The 27926-nt window shown below is 40.8% G+C and overlaps 2 protein-coding genes across 2 annotated transcripts; one reads left to right on the top strand and one right to left on the bottom strand.

Moving 5' to 3' along the window:
* Positions 1 to 245: 245 nt before the first annotated feature.
* Positions 246 to 14219, top strand: coq6 (coenzyme Q6 monooxygenase). Its single transcript, XM_080415044.1, has 12 exons — positions 246 to 584; positions 1562 to 1696; positions 3521 to 3579; positions 6666 to 6792; positions 7996 to 8126; positions 8752 to 8859; positions 9208 to 9270; positions 9365 to 9472; positions 11394 to 11596; positions 12700 to 12815; positions 13215 to 13381; positions 14094 to 14219. Exons 1-12 carry the CDS (start codon positions 383 to 385, stop codon positions 14121 to 14123), a joined length of 1449 nt encoding a protein of 482 aa, XP_080271170.1. The 5' UTR covers positions 246 to 382; the 3' UTR covers positions 14124 to 14219.
* Positions 14220 to 14373: 154 nt separating this feature from the next.
* entpd5a (ectonucleoside triphosphate diphosphohydrolase 5a) lies at positions 14374 to 24343 on the bottom strand. Its single transcript, XM_080415043.1, has 13 exons — positions 23260 to 24343; positions 22726 to 22805; positions 22059 to 22202; positions 21282 to 21357; positions 20475 to 20510; positions 19959 to 20047; positions 19782 to 19861; positions 19602 to 19663; positions 19388 to 19489; positions 18528 to 18671; positions 18130 to 18186; positions 17094 to 17209; positions 14374 to 16819 (listed from the first exon to the last, which is right to left on the bottom strand). The coding sequence occupies exons 1-13, from the start codon at positions 23699 to 23701 to the stop codon at positions 16736 to 16738; spliced, it is 1512 nt and encodes a 503-aa protein (XP_080271169.1). The 5' UTR covers positions 23702 to 24343; the 3' UTR covers positions 14374 to 16735.
* Between the last annotated feature and the right edge of the window lie 3583 nt (positions 24344 to 27926).

The following is a 27926-nucleotide window of genomic DNA, read 5'->3' as shown; positions in this document are numbered from 1 at the left end:
TAGAATCACTGCTAGAGCCGTAAAAATCTTCTCTTATGGGGGTCCCTGGTTTATCTTTTCAAATGGGGGTCCACGGGCTAATAAGTGTCAATTTGGGGGTCCTTGACATGAAAAAGTTTGAGAACCACTAATCTACATTGCAATATTGATACTTTTACCCAAGTAAAAAAAATGTGAGTACTTTTTCCACCATTGGTAACAAAGTACCTTATTCCAGCAGGATGACAACACAGGAAGTACTTGGCTTTATATGCATGTGATGTGAATGTCAACAACATGGCTGGATTATAACTGATAATAACAGGACGCATTTCAAGCCGAAACGTTTCAGTGACTCCAGAACAGTCAGTCAGTCAGTTGGTGCAGTGCAGAGTGCAGTATAATGCATAGTCTAACAAAGGCCACGCTGGCTTTGAATGGATTTAGCCGGTGTTACATCAGTGCGGTGAAGCACTCCTCATCTAGAGTCAAAACAATGAGTCGAGGAATAGTGAGCACCCAGAATAATGACCAGAATAATGATGTTTATGATGTTGTTATATCCGGCGGAGGGATGGTGGGGTCCGCCATGGCTTGTTGTTTAGGTAAGTATATTGATGTCCTTCGAGCAGCGTTGCCATGTTTCGTGAGAGAAATAAGCAACCATATGTTCTATGGAAACAGGCCCAAAAGAAGGTTACATGAGCACTTTAAACCTATGCATAATGCATCGGCTACAAGCTCACGTTGTGAGCACTTTGTGAGCACGTTGTGAGCTTGTAGTTCTGCTATTTTCAAAAAAAAAGTGGAATATTTGGAATATTTCTGGTACAGATACCAAATCTGGTACCTGACACAAAACATTTTCATGAAAATATTTGAGAACCACATGGTTTGAATAATAATTTAAACAAAAAAGTGGAAGCAAGCCTTAATAAGCAAGTACACTTTCACTTTGGAAACTAGGCCAAAAACCCGCAACAAAAAAAAGCAATTTTTACATGCAACTTTACAGAAAAAGAAGCCCAAAGTGGCTTATAATAAGCTGACATGGCAACACTTCGAGTACGGGCTGATTGCAATTATGCAATTTGTAATGTAAACCTGGCATGTCAGCAACAGCACTGCCCAAATGTTCACCACCTTGTGGTTCTTCAGCCCCCTATTTATCATTTTAAGTAACAATTACAATAAACATAACCCTTTATAGTTGGTGTTGTTTTCCTCACTTCATTTATTGTTTATTTATTATCATGACACCAGCCATGTGTCTAAATTTAAAAAAATGTATGACACATAACCTAATAGTTAGTGTTGTTTTCCTCACTTCATTTATTGTTTATCTATCATCTAGCCAAGATATGCAAATGTCAAAATTGATACAAAATACATCTATGATAGTCTTGATCCAAGGCTATCTATTATCGTGACACCAGCCATATGTCTAAATTAAACTATAGTATGATGACACATACATGTGACGTAGACACACACATACCACAATATTTAATTAAAGATAATACAAAATAACATACGTGGCTGAATTCTGAAGTCATGCTCATTATGTCACTGTTGTTGACAGGCATGGATCCCAATTTGGAGGGGAAGAAGATTTTGCTGCTCGAAGCAGGCAACAAGAAAGTGATGGACAGTGTCCCTGAAAACTACAGCACCAGAGTTAGTTCCATCAGTCCCGGCTCCGCCACAGTCCTCAGTGGTACGGTATGCAGACATGCAATGCTTGCAATTGAAATTAGACTTATGCTGTATAGATATATTTATAACTACTACTATTTATGGTGAGATGCCCAGTACTAGTAAATACCACTCTATGAAGTTAGCTATGAAGATGGTTTAGTTTTCTTTGCTGTAATATTGGGGCAGCAGTGGCTCATGGTAGAGTGGTCGCCTAGGAATTGGAATGTCCAATCCCCTGTTTGAGCCCTGCTTTTCCTGGCATTGTGCCAGAGAGTGTCTTTGAACAAGACACTGAACCCCTTAAAGCTCCCTGGAACTGCTGCTGCTACTACTGCTCTTAATAATTAGGATTGGTTAAACTCGGACAGGACAAATTCCTCGGACAAATTGTCAGGTTGTTTGTCTACTTGGCCAATGAAACTTTCCCTTGTCAGAGTGTTAGCAATTAAAAAGACACTTAGTTAAAGTTGTACAATGCAAATTCACAACTAACGATTTTTAGCAACCTCTGCTGGTCACTACCGTCACTGCATACAATTTCCGTAATCCTCGATTACCCAGAATTCCATTCGTTTTCACCGGAAGCCGGAAGCGTTTCAAAAAGCGATCTTTTAATTGTTTTATACTATCTACGGATCGTTTCTCTTAGCCAGTGGAGCATTAGTTACCATGAGCTGTGCTTTCTTTTTCTGTTCTTTTTCGATCTTCTAATCCTACATTCTCTTAAAATCAGCGTGAGGTTCATTTTTGTTATTAGCGCGATAGTTCCTGGCCAAACAGGAAACCGTTGCGGTAGTTCCTGGCCAAACAGGAAACCAGTGCATTTCCACCTCCGCTTTCCGGCCAGATGACGTCATTTCCCCGTCAGTCCACGTTCAATATAAAATATATAAATAAAAGGCTTCCGGGGGTGAAATTCATGGAGTGGGTGTTGTGAAACTTTTGCCACTCACAAAAGATATACAATTTAACTTTAGTTTTGTTGAAAACGTTACCTAGTATGCCTTTAATTAATCTCATCCGTGGCAAATGTTTAAATAGTTCTTGCAAAGTAGGACAGGGATCAGTAGCTGTCCAGTCACCGAGGCTTAGCAGGGATCATGTCTGGCTTCAGGTGTCCATGATATAATCTATGTCACCTTGGATTTCTCTTGACCTTTTGAATTAAAATGATCAGAATTATACCAGCCTCAACAACACTACATTTATGTCAGACTACAATTGATAATTTAACAACTGTAACTGGTCAGACCTTGACCTTGATTGTGCCCTTGACCTTTGACCTAATTGAACGAGAAATAAATCACCTGTTTGGGACAGCGTACTGATCATTCCCTCCTAGGTTCACGACAATCTGCCAATCCATTCTCATGCTAACTTGCTATAAAACAAACAAACAGGACCGGTTACAATATGCCATCATGCAGGCTTTCACAAATGTCTTGTCAGCCTTTTACAGTTGAACACACTGCCCAACAAAGACATTAGTCGGATGGGGAAGCAAACAAACTACTTTGATGGACAAATCTCACACAGACGTTTTTTGATCAATCATGTGTGATCATTGGGCCTGATCTGTCAAAATATGTCCCAACCAGGACCGACTCACCTTGAACATAATGATTCAGGATAGCCAAATGTAGCCTAAAATAAAATGTTTTGCCCATTTTAGATAAATTATGTGACATGCCAAGTTACACTGACCTGTGGTGAAATTCACCCAACTCAAACTTGTGTTTATATTTTAAGGTCATGGTCAAGATCATATGTACTGTACTGTATGTTTGTTTACAAATTTGACAGGTAATATTTTATATCTAAAACACTGTCCTCACCAATACAGGTATTGGAGCATGGGATCATATTACAAACATGAGGTACAAGCCCTATCAGAAAATGCAGGTACTGTACCTTTAAGTTCCAACTTCCAAGTCTTTTCTTTGTGTGTTTTGGCACGTGTAACGCAGTGGGAAATTGACCCTGACAGTACTGGTGTTATGATCTAACATGATTTAAGTAGCAATATAAAACAAAAGAAAACTATTTGGCTTCAGATTTTTTTTCTTGCATTATATTCAAACCTTTACTGTTTATTATTCAAATAATGTATTATATTTTATTAATATTAATGTATATTTTATTGATTAGATGATGAACTTTTTTGTGTTTTGTTGTCCTTTTAGACTGTAGCATGTGCTGTTTACATTTCTGACTAATAAAGTATTCAATCAAAACTGTAAAGAGTCACAAAATAAGGAAAATAGTTTGCGTCAAACAGTCCATACAATAGGGTATGGCAGGTGCATCTGAGATATAGAAAAATGCTTGCACACTGATATCGAACAAAAGGAATGTCCATACTAAGGTTTAAGGATGCAAAAATCTGCCCAAGTATTTCATAGTTCAAAGTGCTCAGCTGTACAAAACAAAAGTGCATCAAAACTGTATGTCAGGAAAGATTTGAGAGATACATGCAAAAAGAGATCAAAAGACTTATCTGTATACATTTTGTTGGAGAACGATAAACCATAACCACTTAAGCCGAATTTTATACTTCATCATACGATGGTGTCATGTGGCGACAATAGCCGATCTACAAGCTCACAATGCGTTGCATCATGATGCGTTGTGTGAGATATGTCATTTTCACCGTTTTAAAAAAAGATAGAAAACATTTGAAAATTTGTGAAAATCCTTTTGAAAACGTTCACTGATAATAATGACACACGCACAAAATTACACCAGGTTGAAAGTGGTTAACGTATTCTACAAAGTAACGTTCCAGAAATCCTCGTCCTTGTCATGCAAGCACAGTCTTTGTCCTTCCCCTTGCACTCTTGTCAGATTTAATCCTGCCACAGACATATTTCTGTCCTCCATAAATCAAACACGCCTTAACAAATGAGCACTGCAGGAGGAGAGCTTTGGATCGGCACTAAACTTTCACTCACTCACTCATCTACTGTAGTGAACAAGCAGCACAATACCATTTCTCTGGGGCCGCATGTAATTGTTGGCTCTGAAAAGTTGTACACACAGTGGCGTCGACTAGCATACATTTTCTTCTGTTCTCCTGTGCAATTTATGCATCTACAGGGCCTTGCGGATACCAGTGTGCCGCAAAACCCCAAAGGGCACGAGGTAGATTTAAAAACAGAACCCCAGTTGCCCTGGCATACTGGGAGTACTAGCCGCAGCATCACAGTGTTTATTTATTAAAGTCATGTTCGTTATGAAGAATAAATCCTCTTGACGTTTTCAAATGGGTGCTCGTTCCCCGTGTCTTCTAATTATGAAGATTCATGTGAAAAACGGGACTGAGATGAAAAGATTAGAAGAGTGGTTGTCTGCAGCAAAGTGAACCCATTTTACAGCTGCGGGTGCAGGCTCCGTCCCTCCCGTAAGATGTGGTCGGTGTGTACCAAACACTTAACCGCAGGGTTTCTCTCAGGGCCTAGGAGGATGTCATCATGAAGGGCTGTATGGTGATTATGGTGATATACCTCTCCCATAATACCTTCGCTGCACTGCCGCTGTTTCGGCTTGTTTGTCTCTGCTCGTGAATCTCAGCCATACTGTAGTAGCGGAATGCACTGAGGTCAGCTCTAAATAAGATCCCTTCCACCCAACAAAATACTCTTCCCACTTAATTGTCCCCTGAGCATGATGGTTTGGAAACGCTACATGAGGCAGAATGAGATTTGGTCATTAGGTTTTTGTTTTTTTCCCACGTCGCAATTTTGCATGGCTGTGCACGGCGTTTAAATCTCTCAAGGGACCTCGTGACCTTGTTCTTTTAAAAAGTCATATCTTTTTACTGTGCAGGTTTAAAAAAAAAAAGAAGTAAATAATTTTGGGGTTGGTCTCACTAAATCTTTTCTTCCTAACCGCTTATCACAAGTTGCATACCCCAGTGCCATTAGCGGTTTGCTGCAGGGCAAATCCCCCTACTTTATGGCAACTTGGAAAAAAGTAGCACAGCAGCATATTACTCCTGAATGATAGGGTCTGTCGCCATGGTTACGGCCCAAGAAAGGATTAATCGTGCACAAACACTTTCACCTCTTTGTGTTTAACGACGTTTAATGATGCCTTAGAGAATGAAATTACAGTAGCCTATAACTACAACTTTTTCTAGTGCTCATTCTACAGGGGGTGATTGTGGTGGTGTTAGTGGTGTTCATGTTAGGGAAACTAACCCCCTGTGGGGAAATATTGACATGCAGACTGAGTCATCTTCATCGTCCCTATTCTGGGCATGTCATAATATGCAAACGTTCAATGAAAATAGATCTACAAGCTCAAAATGCGTTCCAATGTGAGCATTGTTAGCTTATAATGAGGTATTTTCGGTAAAGAGATTTGGTGTATACTGTATAGGGTTCAAAAGTGAAGTCTAACACACTTCAGCCAAATTTGGAATGAAAGGGCTTTAGGGTGCTCAAAAGCAAAGGACAATATATAAGTAAAAACGTTTTACATGGGCACTTAAAACATACAACCCAAACTCATTAAGTCTGCACATTTATTGCCGGGGGTGACGATGGTCACTCCTGCTATAAACATGAAATGTAAAGATTCTATTTTATGTATTATAGACCGTATCTGTGAAATAGCATAGCTAGAGAACAACTTTACAAACACTGCAGCGGGAAAGAAACTTGAAATCTTTATGTTGTCAAATGTGAAAATGTCCCATTTGTTTCTCCAAGAAAATGTGTTTAAGAAATTCATATTGCAAATTCCCATGCATTTCACCCTGTTTCACCGGCCTTCATAGGTCAGCTTGAGGAGCAGAGGTGCTGTAGGGCATAGATCTGAGCCTGGCGCTTGGTTGTACGCACCGCCAACCCCTGACCGTGGCCAAACGACTTTGATGTGTTCAGCTCTATGAAGCCGTGCTCCTTGGGCTGGCTATATTTAGGGAAAAGAGGGGTGCATTTAAGGATAGAGTTGTAGACCACAGGGATAATTGGCCTCTCATTTAGGTTTGGGATGCCTGCTCCGATGCCCTGATTACATTTGATAAGGACAACCTGCAGGACGAGATGGCATACATTGTGGAGAACGACATCATTGTGGCTGCCCTCACTAAACAGCTGGACAGTCTCTCTGGTAAGGAAAGCACACGTCGTTTGAGTTTTCAGCTTAAAGCGCTGTGTACTACTGGTGATACACAAGACCTCTTGATTCTTGTGCCATCCTGTTAATGGATGCCGGGTCTGGCTGCTAATACCACCGCATTTGTTCCATCCTGCCCATGGGATTTGTTTATTTGTACTTTTCCCAGTGTCTGTTTTTAAACGACTAGTTCAGCTCTTGGAGCCATCCGTGTTTTCCCTGCTATTTCAATCAAGCGCCACATTTCCTCCAGGCCAGAGACCCAGCGGCCGGCACCAACTTGAAGACACGTGCAGTGGTCCAGTGACCTATTTAAAGCTGCCATGTGCTCTAGTCTTTGCCACCTCTTAGGGCCTTAAAGTGCTGACGGTGTGTATAGCATTGTTTTTCTTTTTTTTTGTTGTTGACATCAGACTGGCTTTTGTGAGGTTCACAAATGAAAAAGTATCTCTGCTATGTGCTTGACAGTAAACCGGCATATTTATAAACAGGACTTCTCAGCATTTTGCAGATGCAAAGTGTAACAGATGTGCGGTGCGGTCGCTGCACGTTTTGTCTCATGTGTATCACCAATTCTGGCCATGGTGTTGTAGTGCTGTAGAGTCAGTACATGAAAAGCGTGCTCTGCGCCAGCTGGGCTCCTTGTAACTCTGCTCTCTCCAATCATTGCAAGGCAATATTTGACACTCGTGTTCGGGAACCAGTAGTCGACCTGCGGACGGGCCTTGCTCCAAGTGTAATTCAGGATCCTTTCATGTTTAGAGTGACCGGACCGCTCGTGATATTTTAGGAATACGGGGAGTTTTAGTGCAAAACCCAACATGCTGGCAGAGTGTGGCGTGGTCTGCTTGTAGATAAACACTATTAGGCAATGCAATGTGGCAAGCCGAGACCATTAAGAAGATTGTCAAATGTGAGCTTCAGCAACTAGCCTGTGCCAGTCAGGAAAGCCAGTGGAGTTTTATGAGGTGGTTTATAGATCTTGCACTGCGTATATCACAGCCAAATCTTGCTTTTTCCCTCCTTTTTGGACAAAGAAAGTAGCTAACCCTTGATTAGTGTGTCACTTTGGTATAATGGCCAGGACCAAGTTCTATTTCTTTGTTATGAGAAGAAAAGTTGCATCAGTTGAGCCAAGGTCATTCCATTTAGAGAATCAGCTTCATCCATAGTAACCACTCCTATCTTCATGGTCAGATAACGTGAATGTCAAGTACAGGTCCAAGGTGGTGAAGTACGTTTGGCCAATGTCCTGCCAGGTGGCTGACTCCATCCCTTGGGTCCGGTTGACGTTGGACAGCGGAGAAACACTTCAAACCAAGCTTCTGGTCAGTTTAGCAGTTATTTTCAGTGGTGGAAAAAGTACTCAAATTCTTTACTTAAGTAAAAGTACCAATACTGCAATATAAAAATACTCTGTTACAAGTAAAAGTCCGGAATTAAAAATGTACTTGAGTAAAAGTACAAAAGTATTGGCATCAAAATGTACTTAAAGTACCAAAAGTAAAAGTACTAAATATTTGAAAATAACAGATCTACAAGCTCACAACGCGTCGTGATGCGACGCGTTGTGAGCTTGTAGATCGGCTATTTTCAAATAGCCTAGGTATAAAATAGGGCTAAAGTGGTTAATTTATGTTTCATTATATCATAGTTTATATCTGAAAAGTAACTAGTAACTAAAGTTTTCAAGTATATGTAGTGGAGTAAAAGTACAATATTTGCCTCTGAGATGTAGTGGAGTAGAAGTAAAAGTATTGGAAATTGGAAATACTCAAATAAAGTACAAATACCTCAAAAAATACAAAAAACCTTAAGTAAATGTACTTAGTTACTTTCCACCACTGCTTATTTTTCATCTACATTTCCTCATTGAAAGATTCAAAAGTGACTGTTTATTTTTGTCCGTTTTGGAGTGAGCGTTATTCTATACCTGAGCTGTGCATCTTTCAGGTCGGTGCCGATGGACCAAACTCAATGGTGAGGCGAGAGTCGGGGATTCCCACCGTAAAGTGGAATTATGACCAGTCTGCTGTAGTGGCTGTGCTACACCTATCAGAGGTCAGTACAGTGTAGAGATGGATGGATAGAGAAACCACATACTGTACCTTTTGACCACTCAAGCCCTATTCTAAAATAACCAATCGACAAGCTATTTTTGAATTTTTTTTAACGTTTTCACCTATAATGAAATGCCTCAAATAGGGTCACTTATTTTGGGCATCGCAGTTTGTGAAAGTGGTTAAAAGCTATTTAAAAACAATTTCTCTACCATATGTATATGTATGTATATTTATATACATACATAAATGTAAAAACAATTTCTTCTTATGTATGTATGTATTTATATTTATTCCGCAGGGGGATTATTATTGTTTTAATTCATTTTAACCGTATGTGTCTCATCAGCCCACAGAGAACGTTGTTGCATGGCAGAGGTTCCTCCCAACAGGACCCATAGCAATGCTACCGGTAAATTACAACCCATGTTTAGTAGTTGTCTAGAATCCTTCCTTTTACCTGAGGATGTGATTGTATATTGACGACTGTGTCCTGTGCGTTGTAGTTGTCGGACACACAGAGCTCTCTGGTGTGGTCTACCAGCCACCGCCATGCAGAAGAACTGCTGGAACTGGACGAAGAGAGCTTCGTGGATGCCATCAACTCTGCCTTCGTAAGGCCTGTTTCTAACATCAGCACTAAACTGCTTTATATGATAATGCATAATGCTCATGCCAATGTACGAGACAAAACATGTCTTGACACACTGATCATTTTGAGACTAATTTAGTAGCTTATACACAGCAAGAATTTAACTCCGATAGTGCAGAGGACTCATGTTTAGCCAATGGACCGCAACTCACGATATACTTTAAATTACTGTCAACCATTTTCCAAAGCATACCATGCTTTTTTTGTGTGTGTGTGTGTGTGTGTTTTGTTTGTTTGTTTGTTTGTTTCCAGGAAAGTAATTGGATTCCATAAGATAAGATACGATAGACCCCCATGGGGAAATTCAGGTGTCATAGCAGTAAGCGTGAAACACAGGTAATAGATACTGGTAAAGGTCTTTACACACCGGGGGCATGAAAAATGAATGACGCAAAAATCGCCAGTGAGTATGTAGCATCAAAACCATTCATATAGTTGATTTCTCTTTCATACATCGTTGATGCCTTTATTTGTGGTGAAAATCACCTTGTATGTACAGACTATTAACAGTGGCTATGAGTCTGATTATGTACAGTGTCAGCTAGCCTACAACAGTGGCGGTCTGGATAATACATGTACAGTACAGTCTATCAACAGTGAATATAATAGTTTACAGTATTAGTCTATCAGCAATTAAACAGTTACAGCAGTTAACAGGCCTCTATCATGGTCGCTGCTGGCACAAAGGACTAGCCAGGTTCCATGGATTTCAATGTGGTGTTAAAAGATTGATTCATGAACAAAATTCAAATGTCCATGACTTAATGGCAACGGAATTCTCAGAACTGAAGAAGCAGATCATTTTAATGTGGATGTATCACCTGAAAGCAGAACAAAGGGAAACTCAGATAATTATTCCAAAATTAAAGGTGGCAGTATGCTTTGGAAAAAGGTCAGCAGTAATGTCAAGTATTGTGAGTCAGTCAAACATGCCAGACCATGTAAGAACAGTTTAACTAATTTATTTTGTCACTGATATGTTTGCGTTAACAGTATACACTGCTAATGTTTGACAGTGAACATTATATAGCTTACCTTTCCATTTTTGTGTTTGGAGAAACTCCTTTTTCCCAAGCTTGCTATTTTTACTGGCCCTGCCGATGGCTGGGGTCACCACGGTTGACTCATGCTTGGTTTCAGACCTGGTTTGCTAATTAAACCTGTGGTCTGCCAGTGTCGACCATTACTGCATGGAATGTTTTTCAAATGGAGTTAATTCAACTGCATGGCCTGGCCAGCGTCTTCTTTTAATTAGACCAGCTCTCAAAGCCCTGCCAAACCAGTTCGTTAGGGAGGAGGAAACTGAAGTACTGCCTGTACTTCAGAATTGCCCCTTTGTCAGCTAATTTCTTTGTTGTGTACTGGTGTCTTCATTTTCTCAATTTTCTGGGCTGTCATCGCTCATTCTTGATTAATTGATCGATTGGTTGATTGATAGATTAACAGTTGTATTAATCCTCAATGCTCATAACTAATCTATCACTGAAAGTGCTTCTAAGGCCACTAGATACCATAAAAGATGGCGTGTGTGTGTGTGGTGTAAATCACCCAAAAATCTGCAAGAGGATAAAAACATTAGGATGTATATAATATCAACTGCAGTGAGAAATAAAATCATTAAAGGGATCAAACAATAAATACATTTTAACAAGGAATTTGAAAGAAAACTGATTTATCAGGCCCGAGCTATTCAGGTAGGTGGTTCCAGAGGTGAGGAGCTCCTCCCCTCTGGAAGACTCTGTCTTCAGCCTCAAGTCAGGAAGAATCAGCAGGTTCCTGTCTGAGGAGAGGACCTCAGACATCATCACTTTGTTAATCCTATTTTTGTCAACTGTGATGCTTCTCTCCCAACAAACCTGTGTGTGTGTGTGTGTGTGTGACAGTGGAGTAATGAGAACCAGTCTGAGTTGATGGAGAAAGCTGGCTCCCTGTTCCGCAGCGCGTTGTCGATCCTGATGCCATCTGCCGGCTCAACGCGCCAGCTTCCCCCCAGCGTGTCCGGCATTGGCCCAAAGAGTAGGGTCATGTTCCCCCTGGGCATGGGCCATGCATCAGAATATATAAGGCACCGGGTGGTACTCATTGGGTAAGACGCTAAAGCAGAGAGGATTGTGCCACTGACTCAGATGTAGAGGACATTGACACAGGACTCTTGGAACTTTTCTGACAAACAATGGGGGACTAGTATAGTCAATGACCCTGACTCAGTCAGTCAGTCAGTCAGTCAGTCAGTCAGTCAGTCAGTCAGTCAGTCACTCACTCACTCACTCACCCACCCACTGTTGAAACAATAACTCCCTCACTGTTGAAACAATAACTCCCTCAAGCAAACAGCGATGTGCAACTACCTCATTTGTGCATTCCAGTTTCAGTATGACACAAGTCAACATGGGATTGTATGTATTTCCATTTTCCGAAAACATTCAGTTCTGTCCTCAAACTACATAGATTATAAAATAAGTCCTAAGTGCCCTACATCCGTGTTCACAAGCTACCTACTTGGCTGGGGCACCCAATGAATGCTTATTGGATTATATATATATAACATATATGGATTATACTATTACCAAAGCACCTTTATAAGAAACATTCTTTTCTATGAATGGAAGTATCCTTTTTACACATTTATTTCACCCCAAATGGTTACTTTGTTTCATGCACTTATCTTTAAACATTAGTCTGTTTAGCAGTTGACTTAACAAAACCCCAATCAACTCATACAAGCAGAAAAATAACCCTAACATAGCCTTGAACAACCTTGAATCAATAACCATGTACATTATCCTTTCTGAAACATACCTGTACAGTAATAACCATGTACATTATCCTTTCTGAAACATACCTGTACAGTAGCTAATTGCTGCGTTTCAATAGGTGGAAAGTGCTGGAACCTGCGTGAAAAGAGTGTCCTAGAAAGTCATGTTTTAGCTTGCCTAGTCATTCTATTTGATTTTATTTTTTGCATAATTATAGGCTCCTAAATTATTTTTGTTGTGAATATACAGTATGGAAAGCGCTTTATGTTAGTTCTACTAGTTTGTTAAATGTTCGCTTATTTTAGTTCACTGAATCAGAATCAGAATGCAAATTAATGTAAACTGCTTCAAGTGGACACTGCTTTGATCCTATGCCATAGAGAAAAATATGTTGCCTGTATTTGCATAGTAAGGGATTTGTTTGTGTTTGCAGGGATGCAGCCCACCGCGTGCACCCCCTAGCCGGTCAGGGAGCCAACCTGGGTTTTGGGGATGTGGCTTGCCTCACACGGGTCCTGAGCCAAGCAGCCTTTAACGGGAAAGACCTGGGTCAGTGAGAGCACTCAGCAGACACAAGTTCTGCAGCCCTAGCCAGTGGTTTCTCCTAAGCTCTTTTCCATGGCCCCAGCTTGAATGCACACTGTTGACCTTGCATTATAAAAAGAATCAGCTTTTCCTCAAGAGTTTATTTGATGTTTTTCTCCCCAATCCACCAAAGAACTGCATGCACGTTGCGTTCAGTAAAAAAAATGAAAATCCTGTTATGTGATTATGTATTTTTTTTTTTTTACTTCTTCTCTTAGTTGATTGGTCTGTTTTGAAGTCAAAATAGCTCCAGTGTATATTGACTTAATGCAGAAAACACATGAAGGCCATGCACGAGGCTTAACACAGTGCAAGACCCTCTCAAACACTTCAGCTCATAAAGGCTGTGCTTTGTTTGTGTAGGAGCCATGCAGCACCTGCTGGAATACGAAACTGAACGCCAGCGGCACAACCTACCCATGATGGCTGCCATTGACCTTATGAAACATCTTTACTCCACTAATGCTGCTCCTGCAGTCCTCCTACGCACCTTTGGTCTGCAGGCCACCAACATGCTTCCTCCGCTAAAAGTAAGCTCTCTCTCCTTCTCACCTTTAATATATATATATATCTTATATGTTACTGGGGAAACCTTGTTTCCCCCTGGGGAAACCTCTTTTCACCAGTCAACGTAAGCCCGATTTATACTTGTGTGTGTGGGTGTCGCGCACCGAAAATAGCACACAGTATGTACAAGCGTGCGAAGTATAAATCAAGTCTTAATCTCAGCGTCACTCAGGAACGTTCATCCACCTGTCAGATATAAGCCCCGCCTCCAACGTGACTCTACCCCGCTCCGCCCCCTCTTCTGATTACATGGGGCTTAACTCCAGCCGTGCCTATAATTTCCATGCTTCTGAACCTACTACTATGGCATCTAAGTTTAGCCCCAAATTTAGTGTTACTGAAAGTGTGTGGGTGGGGTGCAGGGCTGGCCCTGGGGCAGCAGCGGACAGCGGTGTTGGGTTGTGTTTTCACACCACTTTTATTACAGACCACTCAAGTGAAATAGCTTTATTTCCTACTAAGTGATTCAGACCAAAGTGACTGTAAAGACATTTCACCCTAAAGGCACGAAGTTTAACGTGACATTTTTTCCATATTAAATGTCAAGAGTTCCCCGGTTTACAGTTCTCGTATAGAGGTTTGTAGTAGCGCTCAGTTCTAACATACCGTTACTAAGCATGATGAGGCGGGTGCAGTGATGGTGCAGTTCATCCTGTTCTCTCTTGATTCTTACAGGAGCAGATCATGGCATTTGCAAGCAAGTGACAGGTGATATTTGCCCTGCAGTGGAGGTTTGATTGGACTCATGGCTTTGTGAATGGAATGTAAAAGTGTAAATTAATAAAGTTTTATTTTACTCTTTTCTATATGTGTTTATTGCTGTAACTTGTGAAACCAAGGACAAAAGCCTCTTTTTGGAACCATCTAATGGTAAAAGTTAATCTTAGAAGTGGTCTTTGGTGTAAAAAAAGAAAGAAAAAGAAATCCACACCCACATCCTTTCGTGACATTGAACATTGAGGTTGACATGCTGTATGACAGCCCTGAGCACATATTAAATATGATGTAGACATAAGAGGCGCCCAAAATTGATATGTTATGCTTCATATTTCACACACAGTTCTCTTAATTGCTGTAGGAGAATTTATGAAATATATCATCAGGGCTAAAGCATGTCTCCTATATGCTAAAACACAAGACACTTTTAGAGACATTTAATGATGGATTGTGCATGTTGCTATTCTGTAATAGTTGTTTATAGTCATAAATCAAGTGTTCAGAAATAGATAAATGGTGTTAAGATATGCTGTCGGGTATACTTTATATTTTTGTACACGTTCTGTAAGGCATGAAGCTATTGTTATTAACCCATTTAGACCGGAGGCCAATTCTAAAAATGGCTTCTAAATCCTGACTTCAGTTTTCTGAAAAACGTTATACATTATACAATATATCGTCTCTGTCAGGTGGAAACTTTTCAGGATTCAAATTCAAAAATAGAAAAAGTAGCAGATCTACAAGCTTAAAACTAGTCGCTTTGCACCACGTTTCGAGCTTGTATATCTGCTACTTTTGATACTTTTGTGTGACGCTGTAGATGACCCAGTAGGGCATTAATTTACGAAAAATAAATAAAAACATTTGAATATGGAGATACTGTAAGAGGTTTCTGCCTGACAGCAACGATAAGTTGCTATAGATATATATATAGCAACTATAGCAAATATATAACAACATACAGTATACTGTACTGTAGGTGTTCCAGGTCTAAATGGGTTTATGCCTAAAATACTGGTGTATCCAGGTGGATTATAAGTATGAATTTGCAGAAAAGTGTATTTTTTTTATATTTTATTAAAATGTACAGCATATGTGTATTTCACTTACAAAGTTTTACAAATATTGGAATTTACATACAAGTACTGAAGTCATCAGGTGATTCAACTGATGAAAATAGAGGCATTTCTGAGCAAATGTGCAGCGGCAGCATTAAATGTCAAAGCAGATTTTTGTCAAAGTACTTCACTAATACAAGTTTACATTGTGATATTATATACAGCAGTAGTTATTGTACATTGAATATTGAAAAGACAGCAAAAGGCATGGCTTGAAGAGCAGTTACACAGAAATGTTCAATGGCTATATTAAATACAAAGATTATTAAAATACTGTATAATGAGGCAATCTTGCAGTTATTTAAATATTTGTACAGTTCACAAGAGAAAATATAACAAAACCTTTTTTGTGTTATTTGTGGCTTGGATTAACACGAACAGGTGAAGCAGTCATGGATTTATCGTTTTTTTGCCTAATTGCTGTGTCCTTTTCTTGTTGTTTGTGTTTCATGTATTATGTCTGTAAATGATGTTGAGATACACTCTAGCTAGCCTTGATGATATGTTCCTCCATTGCTATACTAACATATAGTTTAGACTTGGGGCACTACAATTTGGCCTCCCCGCTTGATAGGAACTGCTCCACTGTAGACAAAACAAATATTCAAGGCTGAACTTTCAAACACAGGCATTAACTTCATACATACAACAGTATTCATTTATCATGCAACACACACTCAAGACTTATCTCTCCTTCGCTGTGCTTTCTTAGGCCCCCTGAGTCATAGTGAATCCGACGCTCCTTGATTAATATATACAACTATATGCAGATGACACCAAAGCAACAGTTAATGTCTTAGCTACAGTTTCTGCAACTTAAAGTGGTACGTGCGAAATCTAAGGAAAAGGAAACTTTTTGACTGTGTTTGTCGTTCTCCGACTACTCTTTCCAACTACTGTATGTCTACACTTCTGTTACACTTCTCTAACAGCTTGTAAGGGCAAATTATCTCCCCCCCGTCTCATGAAAACATCCTAGTTAATATAAAAAAGAAAATTATTGATTTGCAAGCATTTAGAACTACAACTAAAGGTTGCATGTTGCATACAACCCATCTTTTCAAATGTTCCACTGTACTATACAGTGCGTACCAGGACCACAGTACAAACTCTAAAAACCATGACGTGTTGCATTGCTTCTAAACAACCCTCTCTGGGCAAGTGAGACCGCATTTCTGATCAGACACCTTGGAGGAAGCCAAAAATGTAAACGCTTTGCCTTACAAAAATAAAGTCAGCTCACTAATAATGGGCTTGACGTACAGTAGAAATAGGTGGCCTTATAAAAAATATAGTGATTTCTTTTTTTCAACAGTTCTTGGAGTATCTGCAGGGTGCTGAGGTCAAAGAAGGGGGGGGGGGCTTGGAGGAGTGTGGCGGGATTGGGGTTGTCTGAGGGAGGGGCTGGTCAGTGGGGCATCGTGGACAGCCCCACGGTGACAGACCTGTCCCGTTCAGTGCGGCAGTGACAGTTGGCTGTCCTTAGTGGATGTTGAGGTCACGGAAGTGGTCGAAGGTGGCTCCCAGGGCCCAGCTTGTCTCCACGTTGTTCACCTTCTTAGCTAGCTGTGGAAATAAAGAGCACAAAGGATATATGTCAAACCATGAGTGGATAAAAGACAAAACAACAGTAATTAAGTTGTATATCGATAAAAGACAAAACAACAGTAATTAAGTTGTATATCGAAAGCGTAAGGGGATTATAGAATGTGCCATCATTTTATAAGCCCAAGTGTCATTATACTATCATTATTGTGCCTCACGTATCTGAAGCATTCAATGTGTCTCTTTCTTTAGTCTGCATTGTGTCGAGTGCAGTGACTGTCCCTTTTTGACTTACCTGCAGCACAGTGCTGTCTTTAAAACCAAAGCCCTCCTTTAGCAGGCAGGTGATGTATGTCATATCCATGCACAGGAAGGGGCTAATGGCGCGGTACTTGGTCATCTTGTTGCACACTGCAAAAAAGCATGTCACACAAGTGTCACACGTTGTCATGAGCTCTATTTAAAACAAAGTGTCTTTTGAGCAAAATATGCAGACACCACTGCAGCCCATCCTAATGTCGTAATGCAGAACATATTTTCGAACCTTAACGATACGTGATTAAAAGGTGAGCGTTTTGTTTTGCTGGGAGGTGTGAGGTACGGGTCAGGTAAGGGTGAGGGTGGGTGGCAGTGTCCGCTAGTCGTGTACTGTACACAGCGTGTCCCAGCCCCCAGTGTGTGGTGTGTGGCTGTCAGGTGCCATTCTGCCGGGGGCCAGACAGACAACCTCAGTTCAGCTGCCAGCCCCCGGTCTGTGCCAGACATGCTCATCAAGACCATGTGACTGTGTTCCCGCAAACACAAACAGGTTTACAGCAGACACCAATTCATTCCTGCTAGTGATACATCTAGTTCTGCATTGGATGTTCAGAGTTCCACACAAACTCAAGCTAATGGTGATCATAGAATGTATCTAAACAAATTTGCAAAGGCCTTGTGAAGCCTCAAATGTTATGTTCTGGTGATGCCACCCTAAAACATATTACACATTATAAAACACTATATATATGCATATAGTTGTTTATTTACATTCTGTCTCCATGAGACATTTGAGCTAAGAACTGTCACACCAATAATCCCTGTGTGTGCCAGGGCAAGCTGTGCCAAGTTGACACGATTGTGCCAAGTTATCTGGGCACAAACAAGGTTTAGTACTCGTGTGATTAGAACAGTGTGTGTTTTGCAGGAAAACTCAGTGGTTATGTGAAGCCTGTGAGATTGTTGGGTTCTAAAATATGTAAATAAACAGCCAGCTTCCTTATTTGTACTCTGTGCTCTGAACTAATGCAAACCGCAGCTTACCCGCCCCAAAGAAAATGTTTGACTCTCACCTTCCTTGGCTCTCTTTTTGAAATCTCTGACTTCGACCATGCCACCTCGGCTTCCATCTGTAATAAAGCAAAACAAAACAAAACATTGCTTTAACCACTTTCAACCTGATCTCCCTATTTTGGTCATGTCATTATAGGCAAACTGTTTTTAATATATAAATATATAGCAAAAATAACAGATCTACAAGCTAATCGCAGATCTCCAAGCAAATCTATAAGTTCACAATGCATTGCATTGCAATGTGTTGCGATGCGTAGTAAGTGAGCACAGTGAACTTTGCAGTGATCTGCAATTTTCACGATTTACTTTAACAAAGTACAGTATATCTCTTCTATTATAAATTACTATTTACTTGAGAAACACTTGGAAGGTGATTCTCTTCTCTCTGCCCACTTACCAATGAGGCCTGACTCCACAGCTCTGTCAAAGTAGTAGGAGAAAGCATAGAAGACACTGCTGCCCTTTACTTCAAACGGCTGGTGCACTTTTCCTTTGATCACCTTCATCACCTCGTAGTAACACAGCTTATAGCCTGCATAGCCTGCATATGACAAAATCAAAACGAATGCAGTATTGTCACAGTGACTTAACACTCAAACATTCTATATCAGAGCACATTACGCGTGTTAAGGAAGTGGCTAGAGGAAATGTAAAGAGGAATGCAGCCCAGAGAGCCTGAAGCCTCAGTCAGTGAGGTCAGACGGGTGAAGTTGGGGGCTCTCACCATACAGTTATACCAGGGAAGCCCCAGAAAGACCACTTTCACACAGACCCATGGGACTGGTTGGCTCGGTCGAGCCTACAAAACCATGTGTTGACAAGGGCAGCACTTAGTATGGCCCTGTTGGGCTGTCTATTTTTACCACATAATTGAAAGCGGTCAAGATCAAGCCGCTCGTTACACAGAAAAATAACAGCTCAGGGACTAACCCAGTATCTTTTGGCTACTTGACTGTGGTATGGGAGTAGCTGCCTTATTTGTGGAGTTAACTGACAGTTTTCCTTTCATTTAAATACAAGGTTGACTGTAGTCTAATTGTTCAAGAGGGAAGGCGGAGAGTGAGAGGATGACAAAACATGAGTTCGGTGCCAAAGTCCCAGGGACTCCTATGGGAAAATATCGTGAGAGACTACAGTACTGTATATTGTTCTGCATAATATGCCGTTGGGTTCCGCAATCTGAATGCAAGGAATGTAGGCTGTCGGGTCCAAGGAACTGGGAAGGCAATCAAAACCGCAAAAGCTTTTTAAACTTACCGTCTGGAATTCCGCTAACTTGGTAGGTAGTTCCTCCAAAGGTGACATCCTCTTTAAACTTCTTAGGCAGACAGGAACTGTAAAAGATTTTCCAATCTAGACCTGAGAAAGTGGAAACACAGGCAATTTTAAGCTGCCATTCTCCATCGTACAGAAGTACACATGACAGATGTGGAATGAGCCCTGCAGGTACTAAGTAGAACTGATTACCCACCATCGGCTCCCAGTGCACCAAGAGTTTGCAGTCGAGCTGCAAACAGTCCATTTCCAAGATAGCTATGAGGGGTGAGACATTAAGTTATTTATTTGTAACTATTTACAGGTTTTCATGCCCAAAAGAATTAGAATTACATATACTGTAGAAGGGCACAATTGCCTCTTTTCCATTATTTACCTGTGTGTGTAGAGTTGATATGTAAGGTTGAACATGTTCATGTTGGCTATATAAGAGGGTGGGGCAGTGAAAACTGTTTTCTGTTGAAACAAGGGCACTTGGTCAGTCTGTTATTGGTAATATGCATCAATGTATTAAAATGTTAATTAGTCAAACCATACAGTATGTCTCATTCACCTTTGATTTGGGAAGGAAAGTGATCTGGGTAGATCCACCGCCTAAATCCAGGATGCCTACTGTCCTCTTTGTATGGGAATATAAGTGACCTACAGCAAACAAATAGCAATAAACACACAACTCAATATAGAAAACTGTAGAAGGCATCCTTTTGAATATTCATCATCATTGTCTGTAAGCAGATGACCATATACCATGTACAGTACATTAACTGGCCACTTGTTTTATTTAGAATTAATTCTGGCCTGCTGACAAGTATTCTTGCAACTGAAACTGTGCTGACCTTTGTTTTGGACTCAGGGTGGGTCTTTAAATAATGTGAAGCTATACCAGAGCATTGTCAATTGTGAAAGAATATACTGTAGTAACCAGATGGGTCACAGTGACTCATCTTCAGACCCTCAGAGAGAACACAAGAGTCAGTCACTGCCGGCCCACTGTGTACAGTGGCAACCTCAGATATGAAGCCCCCCTGACCGTTAACACCACTGTAGCAGAAAAGGAGCAATGTCTTACCTGTCAGAAAGTTCACAGTAACCCAGGCCAGGACTCCTAAACCGGGCACGTGGAAGGAAAACAGAAGACATGAGTAAAACCATGAGACCTGGTTGCTATTTATTACAGCTCAACTACAAAACATGGCTTGTTTCAGGCATTCGTACACATGTTTAACGACTTAAGCCCTATTAAAATAGTTTAAAAATAGCCGCTCTATAAGCTCACAATGTGTAGCATTGCGATGGAGTGTGAACATGTAGATCTGCAATTTTTGAACTTTTTTTTTAACATTTCTGCCAATAATGACATTCCCAAATTAGGGATGCCAGTTTGAAATGGGTTAACAGAGAAAAGGCCTAAACGAGGGTGGCGGAGATGACCATTGTCTAGCTTTCTGTTGTTAAAGTGCTATAAAATTAGCGGTGTGAGTCTTGTAGGATTGTAGACCAGCCCAGGTAATAACAATAGTCTCAGATGTCAGTTATTGCGCTCATAAACTGTGGATAATGAATGGCACAAAGTGCATGATGAAGCATAACATGGTGAGGTTGTCTTAATGGGTGATGTGGAGGATCACTTTAAATTATTGGGCGTGGGGCAGCAGCGCAGACAAGGATATTTAATTGTCTCAATGAGGTAGCAGCAGGCCTTATGAGGTAGCTGCAGGCCATAAAAAGGCTTTTATGAAGACAGTATTGGTAGATACAACTTTAGTGAATGACGATGTACCTCAGTTGGCAATCGTCAACACGAACCATTTTCTGAAATTTTGAATGCTTTCATCATACTGAATGTACTGGCAATACCACTTCAAAGATGACCTACCTTCGTTTGTCCCGTTCATGATGGAGACACTGTTGTTTGGTACAAAGAAAGGTGACTCGTCAAAAACCTCTCGTACCTGTGGAAACAACACATTTACGTTTCACCACATTCACCCACCAACCATGTAATAAATAGGCTAGTATATAGTAGCCATAAACTATGAACCACTTAAACCCTAGCATTCCTATTCTAGGCATGTCTCTCATAATAGGCGAACATTTGTAGATCTTGTAGATCAGCTATTTGTTGGTGAAGAGATTTGGTGTAGAGGGGAAAATGGATGGGGCAAGGATAGACCCCAGGGGGACCCTGGTCAAGTACTGTGTATAGGGTTTAAATAATGAATATCCTCTCTGAAAACACCGGCAAATAAACTGTGGTGGGTGAAGTGTTTCTGAGTGACAGATGCCCGACCACAAGCATGGTTGAAACAGTAGTCTAAAAGTTAATAATTCAAATGACATACGGCTAACCGTTACTCCAGACAACCCCACAACAGCTGTTTTTTTAACAACTTGATGATATCCTCCAAATGGGCAGACTTGCCCTGGTTTGTGTGTGTGTGTGTGTGTGTGTGTGTGTGTGTGTGTGTGTGTGTGTGTGTGTGTGTGTGCGCGCGTGCGCACGTGCGCGTGCGTGCGTGTGTGTGTGTGTGTGTGAGCGTGCGTGCTTTTCAAAGACACTTGTAAGCACTTAGTGGTTTCTCATCCCATTCCTTGGTGGAACGGATTATGTTTGTGCCAAATCGCCGGAGGACTGAGAGAAAACGTGCCTCACCTCATCGAGCAGTGCTTTGGCCTTGTCCTCGGGGAGCAGACGCAGACCCGCTGTGGCTTTCAGGACCACCGGTGTCTGCTTCCAGTCTTCCTCGGGCACAGTCTTTTTGGCAATTTTCAACAGCTGTCTGACAGTGTTACCACCCTGAAGGAGGGATAATGAGCAGTTACAAACCAGTGACAGTCAGCAGTCACATACAGTAGCACATAGCAATCACCCAAAAAACGTGCCCACAGTGGTAGCAAACCAAAAAAGATGAATGAATGACTGGACTGATGGTTAGACGACAATTCGTAGTGATGTTTCGGTTCATTGGGATATATTCAAGGATTAAAGACTGTAAATGCAGTATATGTTGCTCTCGTCATCTCGTGGAAGTTAATTGGACTCAGCAGTAGGCAGTGGTGATGGCATCAGTACAAAGAATTCTTCAAATTAGAGTATATAGTCTCTATCACAGGGATGCAACAAATCCCAATGGTTTGTACACAGTAAAATCCGGAGAGTTAATTTAATTCTGAGAGCGTAAAAATGCACCCGTAAGGGATCCATTTTCACACTCTCAGAGTTAAATTAAAACCCCAGATTTTATAATGTGTAGACAGTGGGGAACTTCCCCATTTTTATCATCTTAAATATCAAGTAATGGCATAACTGGCATACATACCTCCTCAGGGTTGTCTTTGTAAGCAGACAAACCAGGCTTCACTGCGTGGTACATTTCGTGGTCGAGAACTGGCAGCTCCACTAAAGAGAGAAGCAGTGGGTGTCAAAGAGCACATAATAAGCCAAGCAAAAGACAGCTAATTGAAGGACGTTCGCCTCAAATATGAAAGAGTTGCAACTTTAAAACATGTATTTGCAAAGCATTCAATTATCACACACGATACTTAGACAGTAGGAGTTGACTTAAATCCAGATTCACTATTACGAGTCTGCTTTACTAGTGCAGTAAACGCAGAGTTGAGTCACACAGGCAAATTAAAACTCCAACTCAGCTACTTTTAGACTCCTGTCTTGCTCGTGCTCTCTCCACACCCTGCCGGCACATGTTTGTCTTTACACCAGAAAGTGAATGACCTAACAGCAAACAGAGGCTCTCTGGGAGACACCGGCATGTGGATCCTTATTGGCTCCTGGGACCGTGGCAGAGAGAGACTGGATAAGGCTGAGAGAGAGAGAGAGAGAAAACCCCACTCACCTGGGTCTTTCTGAATAAACTTATAGATGTGGATTCTGGTGCCTGTGCTGCCAGCGTCGAACATGACTCCATAGAACACACGGTTCACATTCAGAGGGGTGGAAGCTTCAGGCTCTGGTGGATGTGCAGCCTCATGGTTAGGCTCAGGTGCCGGATGGAAGACTTCAGGCACATGGAGATAAGCGTCAGGCACGGGGTGATAAGAATCCGGTGCCGGATGGAAGACCTCAGGAATGTCAGGGTATGCCTGAATGGCCGGCTGGGAAGCTTCAGGAACCGGGTTGGAGACCTCAGGCAGATGGTTTTCCGCGTTGGCGGAGTGCTCGCGGTAGCGGTAATGGGGAACAAGGCGGTGATGCCGGTAGTAGGTGGCCTGTGCTAAGAAGTTCCCGGCCAGAAGCCACCACAAGGACAGAGTCAGGAGCAACATCTGGACAGCCATTGTTGGGGAAGAGAGACCGCCCGTGACTTTTTAAAAGAAGAAAGAAGAGCAAAAAAAAAGCTATAAGAAATGAAAAGCCTTTTTTGGTGCTGTTGTTAAAACTTTATCAGAGGGGCCCCGTTGTACAGAGGAGAGGAGCTGCAGGGACCGGAGATGTTGCAGGCTGCTGTGATGGAGGTACAGAGAGGATGAGACACGGTGGCTCACAGTGCACACTCGGGACTGTCTGGTCATCTGTTTACAGTATATAAAGACATAAGGGCTTGGCACAGAGCCACGCCAACAGCAGCCATCAACCAATCATGTGGAGTTCCATCCCAGCTCCTTTCAGAGTCCCCCCCACCTCGGCTAGAGGCTGAATACCTGCTTACCAGCAGATTTTTCTTTTTTTCTTCTTCTTTTTTTTCTCTCTTTTACATTATTTTTGGCTACATGTTTTTTTCTCCCTTCTTCATCGGGAGCCAAATGTAAGAAGGGGAAAAAAGGATTTATCAAGACATCAAAATGAATGGTTCACACAGAAACTTAAAGCAATGGTCTTAAAATATATTTTATGAGTGTGTTTAATTAAGACTTACAGAGCAACTAGCCTCTAAAATCCCATTGCATGTACTTTTCTTCTTTCACCAGTGCTTATATAATCCTAATTTGGTCTATTCCTTATTATTGGCAGTGATGTATGAAATTGTTGCGGAGCAAATTATTTATTTATTATTTGATGCCCACGTTGCTTATTTGGAAATATTACCTAATTGAACATTTTGAAACAAATCTTATTTACACGTATTAATGCTATAGCTACTGAAGTGTTGCAATTGTAATGGAGCAAAATATGTATTTATTATTTGATGCTCATGTTGCTTATATAGAAATATTACCTAATTAACTTTTTTTTTTAAACAAATCTTATTTACACTTAATAATGCTATAGCTACTGAAGCGTTGCAATTGTTAGACGTTAACGCTTGTTTTCAAATGTAATCCTAGTTACTTTGTAGTACTTATTTATTTTCTTTGCACACCACTGTAGTTACTTGACCACTTGTTGAATAGGTTCATGCCATATACTCAGATCTCCTACTTTGTAAGTCACCCTGGATAAGAGAGTCTGCTATATGCCTGCGTTTTAAATTGTAACTTGGCTTTACATTCACCAAACCAAAATAATGCAGAGGGTTGTTTAAATACACTGTGGGACATTGTGGTGAAGACACAAGATGGTGTTATAATGAAGAGAAAAACCCCAAAAGCAGAATGGTCCATTTCAAGCTGAAACTATGAGTCACTGAGTGGAGTTACTAGATGGATTTTACATTACTACCTGACAAACCCTTTCAACAACTGGAATGATGAACTGCATGTGTAGAAATGCCCTGCAATACATCACAGTCCACTCCTCATGCTACAACCATGACGTGTGCATGAAAACCCACATAAAAAAAACTACTTGTAGTACTTTTAACCAAGCTTACTTTCAAAAAAGATGTGCAAACGTGATTTATATTCCAACTGGCATAAAAGTTAAAAGAATGTTAGTAATCATCTCACTCCCACTCATCCCTGAACTGACCACAGGTTTTCCAAGGCAGAAATATTTGGGCAGCAAGGCATGTTTGAAGAAAGGATGCATGAAAAGCATGAGTGGCTGTTTCTCTGATTTAGGTGGGTGGTTGGCAATGTATTTGAAACCATGCAGCAATGTATCAGCTGAAGTCCCATGTAACATTCAGAATTCCTGGTCTTTGGGAAGAGAGGAAGAGAGAGGAACTGAGGATATCCCAGCGGCACTGGACATTTATCCACAGACAGAGGGACCTTATATGAACTAAACACTTTCAATTGCTTCGACAGATGAGGAATAGAGGGGCTGGAAAAGCAGGCGGCCGCGCTTGAATTGAATTTCAAGATATTTAGTTAGGTGTCCAAGGTGATCTGAGCCTGCATGCTGGCTCATTCAATTCTGCTTGTATTATTAATGAAGCCGTTTCACATTCATACAGCGGGTGTCGGGTGAGCGAGGCAGAAACTGTCTGCCTGGTCAGAAGGGTAAGAAGGACTGGGGGTGGAGCGAGGTCCTGCAGATGGGCACCATGGAGTTCAGAGAGGAGGTACATAGAAAGGACAGTGAACAGCGGGTTTGGCTTGGCACCAGTGTTCACCCATCATGCCATTCCAATCCCAGGACACTCCGCTGTGCAAAGCACCGTTCCAACACTGTAATTTGGACTAAAAATATTGGACTTTCTTTCCTCCTTCCTTTTTTCTAAATGCCGTGGCTGCTTTTTTTCCCCCAATCCTGTGGCTGACCAGAATGGTCTTTTACCCCTATCAAAGCATACATGTGTAAGACCTCAGATATTCTGTTGGCCATGTTAACAGTATGATCTGGTCATTCATAATTAATTAGAAAGATTTCCTATTAAACAATTACTTAGGGTGGGTAGGCTTGGTGGGTATAGTCTTGTTCTGCCATATACAAAATAAGAAAAAAAACAGAAAAACAACGGGTTTTTTGGGGTCATATGCTGTGTTTTAACAGGTGTGCATCTTACGGCACTTGCTATCTTGCACACAGTGAATCATTGCATGCTCTAGCCGTTGACACATGAACCTTCTTTTATGCAAGAATTACAATGTGATATTGTGTGAACAATGGCTTGACAAGCATATCCTACAATTACACTGTCATATTCATTTTTTTTTTTTATGATTTGTACTTTCTTTTTATTTTTTAGACAAACATACAAAGAATTTTCTTTCAACATTGATGCAAGCATATTTTAGACAAGACATACAGTAAACATCACAATAACATTCATATTCAAATAACGACATTACTGACCATTGAACGAGACAAGACACAATACACATAATACAAATAAACAAACCTTGAATGTCATATTCATTTTTATATTGCAATGGCAATTTAGAACTGTTCTATCTTACTCTAGAGTGAATTGACAAACTAAATTAAAGGAAGACTAGGATGAAAGATGCAAGGAAAACTAGGTCAATCGCAGCCAAATAATAGCATATGTAGCAAACACACTGTAATCTATAGGCAAGCTAAGTATGGCAGAACTACAGTATGGTATGACACAGCATATTATAAACACAATTACCCAAAGATGGGGTAGCTTGAATACAAGGTTTAGTGATTTGTCTCCAGCTAGCAGAACGTTGTAAAGCATAAGAGGGGACCCCAGCTTTGTAATCTAAGCTGTGCAATGTATTATTAATATGCTGCAATGTTGCCCTCAGGAATGCCATGTTTGTGGGTGTTCTACCCCAAAAAGTCTATTGAAGAGGCCTAAACCTTGTCATTACAATTCCAATGATAATGACAGCTTTGAAAACTCAGGGTTATTTCAGTTTTCTCTGCTTGCTGTCATAGCAATTACCTTTAAATTTAGTCTTCAAACTCTATGCATGATGCCAGAGCAAAAAAGGCATAAGTCTATATGATTCAGTTTACAGTAGCTACACCCTAACATTTTGTGATATCTACTTTTTTGTTTGTTGAATAGTGTTCCCTGGATGGCCTCCAGCGAGCTGAACAAGATGGCTGGGGACATGCAGTGGTTCTGGGTTGAAATTATGACCTGTGCTGAGTTTACATTGTTTCTTTTGGTTAAGCTTAACCGAAGATGTACAGTCAACTGCAATTCATTTGATTTTAGTGGCTTCTCTGTGACCTACTGTATGTAATTGCAAAAATAAAACCATTTTGGTGCCAATGACCAGCTCACTGTTCTTTTCAGGACAATGCAAACATCTCTGCAGAGGCAAAGTGTATGTCATGTCATCATGTGGGAAGACATTGTGTGCAAAGATCCTGTTCTGATAAAAAACAGATCATGCAAACAAATCATAATTACAAGCCAAGTGACATATGCAGCCCATACCGTGTCATCCCAGACTCCAAACATGTAGTGGCAGACATTCAAATGTAGTAATGATCTCCACCACTACACTAGCCAACATTCATGAGCTTATTTTGAGCAGGAACATAATGCACGCCTATCTCGTGGAGTAATTCAAATGTATGCCTGTTATTGCTATCCCTGAGGATTTACATTTGCACAGTGGGATAAACTAGGCCTATATGTAGAAATGTCTATGTGCAAAACATTTTGCATTTGTTCAAAGCTACCAGTGGTGGAAAGTACATTTACTCAAGTGCTGTACTTACGTACAATTTTGAGGTATTCTTTTTACTTTACTG

This window comes from Gymnoscopelus braueri (genome assembly GCF_963280865.1).
Source record: "Gymnoscopelus braueri genome assembly, chromosome: 19".
Taxonomy (NCBI): Eukaryota; Metazoa; Chordata; class Actinopteri; order Myctophiformes; family Myctophidae; genus Gymnoscopelus; species Gymnoscopelus braueri.
This window is presented reverse-complemented; position numbering and strand designations above follow the sequence as displayed.